The sequence below is a fragment of the Mustela nivalis genome, assembly GCF_964662115.1.
Source record: "Mustela nivalis genome assembly, chromosome: 19".
Taxonomy (NCBI): domain Eukaryota; kingdom Metazoa; phylum Chordata; class Mammalia; order Carnivora; family Mustelidae; genus Mustela; species Mustela nivalis.
The window spans coordinates 15,632,518-15,645,593 of NC_139038.1; the positions used below are offsets into that span (position 1 = coordinate 15,632,518).

General features: G+C 48.7%; 1 protein-coding gene across 10 annotated transcripts in view; it reads left to right on the top strand.

Moving 5' to 3' along the window:
- The window catches only part of PSPH (phosphoserine phosphatase), a 42,199-nt gene extending 35,018 nt beyond the window's left edge, over positions 1–7,181 (top strand). For all 10 annotated transcript variants that reach the window (XM_082714441.1, XM_082714447.1, XM_082714445.1 and 7 more), the window contains 5 exons: positions 303–461; positions 1,175–1,309; positions 2,184–2,329; positions 4,361–4,509; positions 6,705–7,181. In XM_082714441.1, the coding sequence (XP_082570567.1) occupies positions 303–461; positions 1,175–1,309; positions 2,184–2,329; positions 4,361–4,509; positions 6,705–6,812 (697 nt within the window). In that variant the 3' untranslated portion in view covers positions 6,813–7,181. The remainder of the gene's footprint in view (positions 1–302; positions 462–1,174; positions 1,310–2,183; positions 2,330–4,360; positions 4,510–6,704) is intronic.
- The last annotated feature ends 5,895 nt before the right edge of the window (positions 7,182–13,076 follow it).

A 13,076-nucleotide genomic window follows, 5' to 3' on the forward strand; every position in this document is an offset into this window, starting at 1 on the left:
CAGGTCAAAAATAGTCGAATATTGGTTGAATGTGATATATATTTGTAAGTCGGTACCTTCACCAGACTGAGCTCCTCAGAGAAGAGTTTGGTCCTGCTCATCTTTGTATTCCAAGAGCCTGATATTTAGATGGTGCTTACTTTGTGTTAAAAACAACAACAACAACAAATGAGCCCAGGAGTCCATGTTTATGTGGAATATGCTGACTTTGATACAGATCAAAGTATATTGGCATTAGTAGGCCTAATTGGATCTTTTTATGGTGAAGCATGTTTAAATATGTCTGTCTTTTTCTGTTGTAGGAGGAAGATTCTTGCGAGGATGGTCTCCCATTCAGAGTTGAGGAAACTCTTCTGTTCTGCAGATGCAGTGTGCTTTGATGTTGACAGCACGGTCATCAGAGAAGAAGGAATTGATGAGCTAGCCAAAGTCTGTGGTGTTGAGGCTGCCGTGTCAGAAATGTAGGAATAGTATTTATTCACTTTATGAAGTGATAAAGAGTTGCAAGAGCGTGTTTGGGTGGCATGCAGGACCATGGCCGTTATTCCCTGAGTTTTAGGCCCTGACAGCAAACCTGGGCAAGTTAGCTTCTTCCGTCACTCAGGGCTGAATTCACCAGTGTGCATCATCCAGTCACCCATTTATACAGACTCTTATGGCAGAAGAAAATAGTTGCCTTTAAATAAATATGAGTGACAGGCTTTTACCCAGTGAGGGAAACGACGACCCTAACTAACCAGAGGAGATGATGGGGGGTGGGGATGGGGATCCACGGGATCCCCAGTCGTCCAGCGCTTTGTGTCCACGGCTGACCGTGTGGCCTTAGTGGCTTGCTACAAAGCTAGTTTGGGTTCAGAGTCTCTTAGTCTATGTGCAGGTGAGACCCTTCCCTCCCTCCTGCCCTCCCCATTGCTGCCTGCAGTCACCAGGTCAGACATTTCATGTTCAGCTGCATTTGACGTGAGATGTGACCACAAAATATTAATGTGATTCTCAAGCAGACTGCAGTAAGTTTATTCCCATGGCCTCGCTGCTGTGGCACTGTAGCATGTTGTGTGGTGGGGCTCTAGGCAGCACCTTCCTCATGGGTGGACACTGGAGGAGCTAGGGAGGTAAGGTGTGGACTTGGGGGACATCTGACTTGCCTAGTCTGATTGTTGGGTCTTCCTCCTAGGACACGGCGAGCCATGGGTGGGGCAGTGCCTTTCAAGGCTGCCCTCACAGAGCGTTTAGCTCTGATCCAGCCCTCTAGGGAACAGGTGCAAAGGCTCATAGCTGAGCACCCCCCACACCTGACCCCGGGCATAAGGTAAGAGGAACCCTGGTCTTGGTACCATCTCTCCGTAGCACCTGCATTTTGGGGCATATCCTCTTGAAAGCATCTCACTATGGCTCTAGCGCTGCCTTCTGCCTGCCTCTTTCAGCTCTTACGTGCGGTGCTGTCTGAGTGGTTCTGCCCAAGTCATCTGCCCTCCCCTTCTCCGAAGAGAGAGCCAAAGTTTCCTCCTCATTATCTGTTTCTAGGTTCATGAGCAGATTGGGTTGTGGGATGGTTTCTTAAGCAGTCCAGCCCCACCTATTAATTTCTTTTTTTTTCCCCTAAACTTTATTTTTTTTTTAAAGATTTTATTTATTTGACAGAGACACAAAGAGAGAAGGAACACAAGCAGGGGGAGTGGGAAAGGGAGAAGCAGGCTTCCCGCAGAGCAGGGAGCCTGATCTGGGCCTCCATCCCAGGACCCTGGGATAATGACCTGAGCTGAAGGCAGATGCTTAATGACTGAGCCACCTAGTGCCTCCACCTATTAATTTCTAAGTGCATTTAGAAAAACATACATGGGGGGCCTGGGTGACTCAGCAGTTAAGCATCTGTCTTCAGCTCAGGTCATGATCCCAGGGACCTGGGATTGAGCCCCGCATCGGGCTCCCTGCTCAGTGGGGAGTCTCTTCCTCTCCCTCTCCCTCTGTATGTGCGCTCTCTGTCTCTCTGTAGCTCTCATTCTCTCTCAAATAAATATATATAAAATCTTTTAAAAAATACATAAAACATTATAATTAACCAAGCAATATACCTTGTCCAATGTGTTTGGGCATATGCTTTGCGAACAAGAAAATGTATTTTAGTTTCCTTTTCATGTTTCATGTTTAGTAATGATTTTGGTGTTTTATATTTCTTTTTGCAGGGAGCTAGTAAGTCGCCTCCAAGAGCGAAATGTTCAGGTTTTCCTAATATCTGGTGGCTTTAGGAGCATCGTAGAGCATGTTGCTTCAAAGCTCAATATCCCGTCGACCAATGTTTTTGCCAATAGGCTGAAGTTCTACTTTAATGGTAAGAATTGAATGGTACCATTTTTCCTTTCTTGTTAGTTTTAGTGTTTGGTATCTTATGAAATGTCTGTTGGAATGCACCTTAAGTAAGGCAGCCTCAGAGTTAAACACTGAGATGAAGGATTCTCTCCTTTTTATTGATTTAATTTAATTTAAATTCAATTAATTATCATATAGTGTATTATTAGTTTCAGAGGTAGAGTTCAGTGATTCATCAGTTGTATAGAACACCCAGTGTAGGGGCGCCTGGGTGGCTCAGTGGGTTAAGCCTCTGCCTTTGGCTCAGGTCTTAATCTCAGAATCCTGGGATCGAGCCCCACATCGGGCTCTCTCCTCAGCAGGGAGCCTGCTTCTCCATAACCCCCTCCTGCCCCTGCCCGCCTGCCTCTCTGCCTACTTGTGATCTCTTTCTGTCAAATAAATAAATAAAATCTTAAAAAAAAAAAAAGAACACCCAGTGTTCGTTTTTTTACACCTAGTGCCCTCCTTAATGCCCATCACCCAGTTGCCACATCTCCCCTGCTAACCTCCTCTCCAGCAACCCTGTTTGTTTCCTAGAGTTAAGCGTCTCTTATGTTTGTCTTCCTCTCTGACTTTGTCTTATTTTATTTTTTCCTCTCTTCCCCTATGATCTTCTGATTTGTTTTTTAATTCTACATAGGAGTAAAATCATATGGTAATTGTCTTTCTTTGATTGACTTATTTCACTTCACATCATACCCTCTTTTTTTTTTTTTTTTTTGAGATGAAGGATTCTCTACTGGTGTCTTTTGCTCCTTGGGATCCTTTGCTCTGTGAAATAGACTTAGGCCATCATCTCTCCCGGCTTTAATGTCCATCTAATCTCTCTCGTTGTATAAGTGCCTGCACTTGATTCCTATGTACCTAGGTGACTTGTTTTGTTATGTGTTATAGTTCCATTTTTTGAGCTCTCTTCTGTATTTGAACCAGTTTAGGCTCAGGAAAGAGGGTTTGTTGGCCACGAGTCGCTGCTCTCCCAGCTCTGAAGGGCCTGCCGGTTCTTCTCTGGGCCATCACAGGGCCGCAGCTGCATCCCTGCCATTTCAGGAGGTTTCTCGTGATGGCCACGGGTGGCTGACAGCCTTATAACCAAATAATGTTAATTTAAAAAAAGTAAATGTGTTGGTGGAACATTTTTGAAGGGTCTACAGGTAGAGATTGTTAAAAAACGTAGACAGGGGGCTCCCTGGGTGGCTCAGTGGGTTAAGCCTCTCCCTTCGGCTCAAGTCATGATCTCAGGGTTGTGGGATCGAGTTCCGCATCGGGCTCTCCGCTAGGCAGGGAGCCTGCTTCCTCCTCCCTCTCTCTCTCTTTCTCTCTGCTTGCCTCTCTGCCTACTTGTGATCTCTCTCTGTCAAATAAATAAAATCTTAAAAAAAAAGTAGGCAGAAAGTGTGAGAATTACTATAAGAAAGAAAATCGATCAGATCTGAGTTGGAATCTCCTCTTAGATGAAATTATATATTAACTTTTTAAAACTTCGAGGGGCGCCTGGGTGGCTCAGTGGGTTAAAGCCTCTGCTTTCGGCTCAGGTCATGATCTCAGGGTCCTGGGATCGAGCCCCGCATCGAGCTCTCTGCTCAGCAGGGAGCCTGCTTCCTCCTCTCTCTCTGTCTGCCTCTCTGCTTACTTGTGATCTCTGTCTGTCAAATAAATAAATAAATCTTAAAAAAATGTTTAAAAAAAAAAAAAAAGACTTCGATATATTACTGTTTCATGCTGTTCTGCCCCCTTAGTGAGGTTTGAGAATTACAACTCTGACAGCTTAGAGGGTAAAACCGATTGACCCCAAGGTGTTGATGACCTAAACACCTCCACAAGAGGGACCTGTACTTTAAAGTTGTCTGTTGGAGGGTGGGGAGAGGTGTGGACATCCAGGCTGTGTCACTTTATTGAGGGCCATTTTTAGCTTTCTCGGTGATATTTAAGTGAGGGTATCATCTGTGCACAAAGCTGGCTCTACCGGTATAATTCTTTGGGTCACTGACAGTGTTTTAACTGCTTTTTTAAGGTGAATATGCAGGTTTTGATGAGATGCAGCCAACTGCCGAATCTGGTGGGAAAGGAAAAGTTATTAAACTTTTAAAGGAAAAATTTCAATTTCAGAAGATAGTCATGATTGGAGATGGCGTCACAGACATGGAAGCCTGCCCTCCTGCTGTACGTATTAAGTGTGCTGGTTTTTCTGGTTGTGTTTTTGTTTTAGACAGCTAATTTGGAACTCTGTGAGATTGGTGAAAGTTAAACAAGAACACTAGGTAGCATTGTGAAGAACCAAAACAAATAAAACAACTTCAGTCTCAGTATGTCAGCTGACATTTTGCAAACCTAAGGAAGAGAATGGTTTAGAACTTTTTGACCTGGTTCCTGACACCTCTCAGCCCAGGTGTGTGCCCGATTTTCAGCTTCACTTCCTTGAATAATACCAGAAATAGTAAGACAGCTCTCGTAGCTGGAACCAAAATTTTAATGTATATACATACATATATATGATTTTATTTTTTGAGAGAGCGTGTGTGTGCGGTGAGAGACACGAGAGCATGCAGGAGCAGAGGGGAGGGGCAGAGGGAGAAGCAGGCTCCCTGCTCGGCTGAGCAGGGAGCACAGTGTGGGACTTGCTCCAAGGACCCTGGGACCATGGCCTGAGCTGAAGGCAGACACTTAATGGACTGAGCCTCCCAGGCGCCCCTGTGTTTTTATATTTGATAAAGTATTTCTTCATACATTATCTTCTCATTTTTACTAGTTAAAGGGGACTGAGGCTCAGGGAGGTTTGAGAGTGTGCCTGTGTTAAAGCACTTCATTCCTATGAATGAATGTTTTCTGAGACTAGCTGGAAACGCATGCTGTGTAGTAAGTGTCCAGAATATCAAATATGTCCCTTTCAGGTAGGACTTTATCCTTATTATTTCATTCTAAATTAAGAAAAAAGAACCAAAAATAGAGTGGTGAACTTTTCAGTACCTACTTTCCTGAGATCTAAAAATAGTTGTCTCTGTAAATGATTAACACAAAGTGGTTAAAGAACCTTTGGGTCCTTTCCACTGACTTGCATCAGCTCAAGATAAGACATCTTCAGATGATTGACCCCCCACACTGGTGCTGAGTTAGTCACAGAGGCTGGGCCAGTTGAACGAGGAGTGCCTGAAGGAAACCGTGGAGAGTTCTGTCAGGTTGCTGCTAACCCTGATGTCAAGAAATGACCAAACTGTGAATAGCAGAGGACCTTACCCGTCATCAGACAATGACAGGCCTGACTGAACCGAGCGCGAGTGTGTCTACGCAGACGTATAGCCCTCAGAGGTGGTCAGAGGAGTGTGTGATATAGAGGAAGGTTAGCTGCCCCATGTGAAGGCCTGGCAGGATGGGGATGGGGGGGCAGCGGAGCAGAATGGGGACGCACTAGGAGCGGACCTGGGCCTGTCAGGGGGCAAAACTTGGCGGGAATGGGCTTTCTCTTCAGCAGCTGCTGGAGACTTTATGTATCAGGCACTTGGGGGTTTCCACTAGGCTGTGGGGAGCCCTGAAAGGCTTGGGGACAGAGAAGGAAGGCGACAGTGTGTTGGGACAGCTGAGTCGGTGCTTGCTTGCAGAAAGGGCTGCCAAGGAGGCAGGAAGCTCGTGAGGCTAAATTTAACTGGAAGGTCAGAATCTCGCTCTGTTTTCCCCTTGTGTGGTCTGAAAACAAAAATGAAGAGAAAAGGCAAGTAAAAGAATTTTCAGTGTCCAAATTAGGTACAGTGTGCCTATACCCTGGCAGAAAAAGAGAAAGTACCGCTTTAAAAGACCATTGACTATAAGAAGGTGTCACTTGGTGATACTAAGGAAACAACATAGATGCAATATTAAATTTAATGATGGAAAGAAGAGTGTTGCCCCAGATCCTGGGGCTGTCATCGCCTTCAGCCCAGAATAACACCCTCCCTGGGAGGGAGGTCCGTCAGGCTCACAGAGGGCCCGTCAGGAGATGCCTGCTGTGGTCCTGATTCTAGGGCCAGTGGGACTTCACCTGCACCCCACGCTTCTCTCTCATCTTCCCTCTTTGAGATCATCTGGCCTGGCTGTGCCTGCGTCCAGTTTAGAACTCAGGGGATTTTATCTTTGTAAGAGATTGTGCTGGTGTTAAGGGGGCTTAAATTCTCCTGGAAGGCTGCAGTGGCCTGGGCCTGAGTGGATTTGCAGCAGAGGTGCTCGGACTCATTCATTCTTGGGACAGGGGAGGCAAGAAGGCACCCTTTGAAGGCTTGGCTTTACCTCTCTTTGCACAGTTTGTTCTTTCAAGGAACACTTACTGCCCCAGGGTGTATCCTTTTTTTGTGTTTGTTTAACTCTTTCCCCCCTTTTTCCCCTCTTAGGATGTTTTCATTGGATTTGGAGGAAATGTGATCAGACAACAAGTAAAAGACAACACAGAATGGTACATCACTGATTTTGTAGAGCTTTTGGGAGAACTGGAAGAATAATATCAATTTTTATACGGTTCATAACAACTTTAGGTAAATTTTTAAGAGTTATACAGTTTGATACCATTTGCTTACAATTGCTTATTACAGCCTAATGTATAGGTTTGGTACCGATTATCTGTACTTCCAAGTAGACTACAGAAAATTGCTCCTTTTTAACTGCAGTCCCAACATTATTATGACCATTAATTACCTGGAGAGTTTTATAATCTGAATTCTTTATGTATTTTCCTACCTATATTTTATTTGAAACCTTTTAAAGGTGTATAGTAAATGAAACACCTTCCCTATTGGAAATACAGGGTAGGCAGCTTATGTGAATGTTGGTTTTCCCTTTGGAGGTAAATAAAAATTTATCATGTATCAGTACAGATTGGTGGCATTGTCACTTTCTGCCTGTCGTGTATTTCACTATCAAATGTTTAAGGTACGTTCAGTGTTTGAGTAGAAATAGCCTCCAGGCAAGGGACCAAGAAGTTGGGAGGCCCTACCCTGATCACAGGGCGCAGTGCTGGTAACCACGCAGTGCTGGTAACCACGCAACCCCGCCAACCCTCACCCTGGGCGGGGGTGCGGGGGGGTGCGGGGGGGGCGGGTTGGTGGGGGTGGTGGCGGCTGGAGAAGCTTCATTAGCTCTTGGAATTAGTCCTATCAGGAATGTTACAAAGGCTTAAAAGAATGGAGCCTTAAACAAAAGCAGTGACCTTAAAAGACAGGCATTTGATAATCCCATGAAGTAAAAGAACTAAAAACACATTTTACTCATCCCAAACGGGTTTCACCTTAAATGAGTTAATACCTCCTAATAGCCGATTTGAGCCGTTCTTTCTTAACAGAGGACTTGGAAAGACCTGGAAGCCAGGTTTGTGTTGATTCTTGCAGTGCCAGGAAAGAGGAATTTCAGAACGGGCTTCGAAAGTAAGTGGTTATATACCGTCCCTGGTAGAGACACGGGGAGGGTAAAGCACAGGTGTCGCTAGAGGCATTAAGTGAATAATTAGGTAGAAAAGGCCAGAAGGGTTTAATACAGGAATTTATTTGAAAAATTTTATTATTTAACCAAATAATCAGATAGTCAGATACTCAGGTAATTGTGTACCAATCAGATGACTCGGATTTCCCTGAATCCAAGTTGCGGGAGGAGCGCGGTGACAGGTTTGGCGAGTTTAGAGGAGACCCGCAAACAGCGAGGCGGCGGTCAGGCGGAGAGACTCGCTGGCAGCTCTCCCGGGAGCTGTGCGGAGGCTCGGGGCGGGGCGGGGCGAGGCTCGGGGCCCGGGGTGGGGCGGGGCGAGGCTCGGGGGGGCGGGGCGGGGCGAGGCTCGGGGCCCGGGGTGGGGCGGGGCGAGGCTCGGGGGGGCGGGGCGGGGCGAGGCTCGGGGCCCGGGGTGGGGCGGGGCGAGGCTCGGGGGGCGGGGCGAGGCTCGGGGGCGGGCGCTGCCGAGCCCGTCTCCTCGCGGCGCGCGCTGCAGGAGCACCGGCCCCCGGCTGCGGGAGGGCGGCCCCCGACGCTTCCGACTGCCGCACCGCCGGGGCCCGCCTTCTGCGGGGCAGGGGCCTGAGCGGGAGGGCGCCCGGGGTTTGGCGCAGAGGCGTCCGATGGGCTCAGGAAGCGCGTGCCCGCGTGGAACCGGCTGCGCCCGTCGCCCGCGTCCTCGGCCCCGGCCCTCAGCGCCGCGCCGCGCGCTCTGCCCCGCTCTGGGGACCCGGCGGCGCCGGCAGCTGCGCGCGGTCCCAGGAGCCCGGGGGCGGGGGTGGACGGGGTTGGTTGTGACGCGGCTTCCCGCCGGTGTGACGTCACGTTCCGTGCTGATGACGCGCTGTGCTGTGTAGACGGGAAGGCGCGAATCGGGGTCGTGGAATAACTGGTTTTTCGCGTGGGAAATGGAAACAGTCCCTCAGGGCTTCCCCGCGCCGAGAGGGGCGCGAGCGCGAGCCGCGGGCGTGTCGCTCCCCCCGCCGCCCCCTCTGGGCCGGCCGCGGGCGTCCTCCCGCTTCTCCCCGGACGCGGTTTCTCCGCTGCCGCTGCGGGGCGCCGGGCCGAGCGCTCGGGACGCGGCGCAGGGGCGCGGGGGGCGCGGGAGGGCTCCGGAGACGCTCGGGGTGGCGCGAGCGCGGTGCTCCTGCCTCTGCGACCCTCCGTCCGACTCGCCCCAGGGTCCGCACGGGAAGCGCGGGCCGCGGCCTGACCCACGGCCCCTCCGCGGCCGGCCGGCCCCGGGCTGCTCCCGCGGCGCTCGCGTGGCTCTCCCGGCCCGGGGCCCGCGGCGCGCGCACGGCCCACCTCTTCCCCGCGAGGGCCGCGCGCGGGGTCACCGCCGGCGGAGGTCACGTGCGGAGCCGGCGACTCCCCGACCCGAGGGTTCACGGGGCGCTGGGCCCGGACGCCCTCAGCGGACACGCGCCCTGGGAGCGCCGTGTTCACGCGTGTCCCGCGGCCGAGGAGGTTTCACTCCCCAGGCCGGAAGCCTGTTCTGCAAAGTGTGCGGCGGGTGTCCTTTCCGGTGGTCACGACCTCTGCAGAAAGTACTGCTTTCAGCCCTAAAGAGAGGACCATTCAGGACTTTGCTGACCAGTTTGCACCTCGGAACTTATTTGATGTATGTTTATGATTTTCCTTGTGAATTGTTTTTGCTGACTTGACCTAGGCATATCATAACTTCCAAGGATTGCTAGAATTTGCCTCAGAAATAGTACGCATGAAGACACTGCCCTGCCTTCCGAGAGCCTCGTGTATTTTCCAGCGGGAACCCACTGTCTCCTGTCTCTTTTCCGAGCTTCCCTTTCTCCCTTTCTCCACTTACTTCCCCCTCCCTTCTTTCTCTCCATTCATCGAGCACATTATTAACATCTACTGTGTCCCAGCCAGAAAGTGAAGGTATCAATTTAGTAAATATAATGCAGAACTGAAGAAAAGGCTCTTTCACAGGCAGCCATGGAATTAGGGGGAAAGAAGTGGGTTCTGTCAATTGTTGGTTTTCGGAGAGCAAAGTGTGGGTCCTAGAGGGCTTTTAAAAAGGAGTAGGGATGGGACGCCTGAGTGGCTCAGTTGGTTAAGCAGCTGCCTTCGGCTCAGGTCATGATCCCAGCGTCCTGGGATCGAGTCCCACATCGGGCTCCTTGCTCAGCAGGGAGCCTGCTTCTCCCTCTGTCTCTGCCTGCCATTCTGTCTGCCTGTGCTCGCTCTCTCCCCATCTCTCTCTCTGATAAATAAATAAAATCTTTAAAAAAGAAAAAAAGGAGTAGGGATGATATCCCATGAATGATAATTAAAAATGAGTGGGCTTGGGGAAGTAATATTCACCAGACTTACACCCAACGGGTGGAAAACGAGTTTGGAAGTTTTGAATATTCCTAATGAAAATTCGTAGTAGGACAAAATGATTTGCTCTTCAGTGGGCATTTTATAAAGGGAGTTGGCAAAGTGGGCAGGAGCTGGTAAAATAAAGTGATTATTTGTAATTAGTATAATGAAAGGATGTTCTTGATAGTCACCAGGTGATGGCCATACTACTTAGTGAGTGCTCAGTTTTCAGACTTCGTCTGACCCCGCCTCGCAGCAGCATTTGCCATCGGTGATCGCATTCTTGATGGACTTGTTCACTTAGCTTTCATGACATTACACTTCCTTCAGTTTCTTCCTGTTTCCCTGATGGTTCCTGGTTCCTCCTTACCCTGGCCCTCTTCTCTGTGTACACTCACTCCCCATAAGACTTTAAGTTCTGTATGCAGAGAGTTCACACATGCCTGTCTCCAGGCGAGTCTGCTCTCCTGAACTGCAGAATTCTCACACACCTACCTGCTACCTCCATCTTATACCCGCATGGACCAGCTCAAACTCTGTATGAGCCAAACAGTTCCTGATCTTCACTTCCCCAGATCTGCTGTACCATGCCACCGACAGCCTTCCCCATCCTTAGTTGTGGAGGCCAAGACTTCATTCACTTGATTTATTCCTTCATTCATACTTTCATTCAAATCATCTTGGCTCAGCCGTCAAGACATATTCAGAATCTCTCCATTCTGCCTACTTCTACTGCTACCCCACTAGTCTAAGCCACATTTAAAATGTAAGTCAGATCTGTCCTTCTCGGCTCAGTACCTTCCAGTGGATCTCATCTCGAAAAGTAAAAGTCAAGGTCCTTCCAGTGGCTCCCAACTCTACTGATCCAACCCCACGACCTCTGCCTTCTCCCATCAAGACCTCCCTCCCTTCTGTTTCAGCCAGTGGCCTCCATCCCTCTGGTGCATGCAGGAATGACCCTGATTCAGGACCTCTGCTGCAGACATTCCCCCAGCATGGTGGAATTCCCCTCTAAACACTTGTTAACACTGTTACCTCCAAGTTTTTGCATAGATCTCAGCTCTTCAGTGAGGCTAACTCTGGCAATGCTCTGGCACTGCCTCTCCCAGCCCACCCTTAGATTCCTGATCTCCATTACCCTGTTCTACCTCGCCCCACTACAGCATGCATCAACTTCTCCCATATCATGTAACTTATAGTATTTTTTTCCAGTAACATATAATGTATTATTTGCTCCAGGGGTACAGGTTCATGATTTGACAGCTTTCACCATAGCACATGCCCTCCCTAGTGGCCACCCGGCCACGCCATCCCTCCCATCCCACCCCTCCGGCAACCCTCAGTTTGTTTCCTGAGATTAAGAGTCTCTTATGGTTTCTCTCCCTCTCTGGCTTCATCTTGTTTATCATATGATCTCACTGATATGAGGTATTTGAGAAACAAGACAGGATCACGGGAAGGGAGGGAAAGAGAACTTGCAGGATCTTACATTTTAATTGCTGGTCTCTTCTACTGCACTGTAAGCTTCACAATGGCAGGGATTATGTTTTGTTCATGATGTATTCCCTGTGTCTGATGCTTGGCACATAACAGAAACTCAGTATTTGTTGAGTGATGACTAAAGCCTAGCATGAGGCAGGCTGCTTTGGGAAACCCAATGACTTAATTAGGACAAATTCTTCTTCCTAGTGTAGGGTATATTCTGAAAGAGCTCCATTTTACAGTTGGTTCATTCCTTGGCTTTCTGGACAGAAAGCTCCTTTAAGAAAGCAAAACAAAAGAAAAGCAAAGTTTCTAAAAGAAAACATCATTCTTGCATATTCTGTTTGGCATCTGGACATCGTGGTGCTCACCAGAGACTGAATGGCATCTGGATGGGGAGTTGGGTGATGACACAATTTAGGGAGACTCATCCAGCTCGTCCACCAACTGAGCTCAGTTGTGATAGCTAATTTTATAGGTCAACTCGACTGCCCGAGGGATGTCCAGGTAGCTGCTAACACATCTCTCGATGTGCCTGCCTGTGAGGGGTGTTCCTGGAAGGTCAGCATTTGATTCAACAGAATGAGTAAATATCCATCCTCTTCAATGTAGGGGGCATCATCTGATCCTTTGGCGGCCCAAACGGAACAAGGCAGAGGAAGGGCAAATGTATGCGCTCTGCTGGAGCTGGGAGGTTCATCATCTGCTTTCAGAAGATCTCTCTGGAGATCTTGGTTCTTGGGCCTCTGAGCTTGGACTGGGAGTTAAGCAATCAGCTCTCCTGATTCTCAGGCCTTTGCACTTGGGACAGAATTATACCACTGGTTTTCTTGGTTTTCTAGCTGGCAAATGGCAGGTTCTGGGACTTCCTGACTTCCATAACCATTAACCAATTCCTGCCTCTTCTTAAGTGTACCTTATTTAGGTATTCTATTGGTTCTGTTTCTCTGGTAAACCCTAACACCCCAGTGAATGATAGAAAATTCGTTTCTGCAGGGTTCACTTCAAGTCCATACAGTTTATAAGTGAAAATCCCTCCATTCCTCGCAATTTTTTCCCAGTTCTGAATAGCTAGGTCACCAGTAAAGGTAATTCACCAGTAATACTAATTCTATCCTTTCTCTTTATATAGTTTAGAAAGCAGTTTCATCTAAATAATTCTTTGTTTCACATCCTATAAACATGCTCTGAGCATCCAGTCAGTAGAACTGCTAAGATGCAGGTCTTCTATGCTGGGGCTCCCTGTCCCCCCTCCTTCCTCCTGCTCCCCGTGGCACTAAGAAGTTAAAAAATTCAGAGCAGAAGGGATGTTAAATGCCACTGAATTCCACCTCCCCATTTTATGGATTCAGGGAGCTGAAAACCGAAGACGGTAAGTGCCTTGTCAAGGAAAAGCGCCGGTTCTTCTGCCAGCTGCCCCAGTCCCCCAGACACCATGCCCTGGTACACCAACACCCAGTCCTCGAACCCTTGGCTAA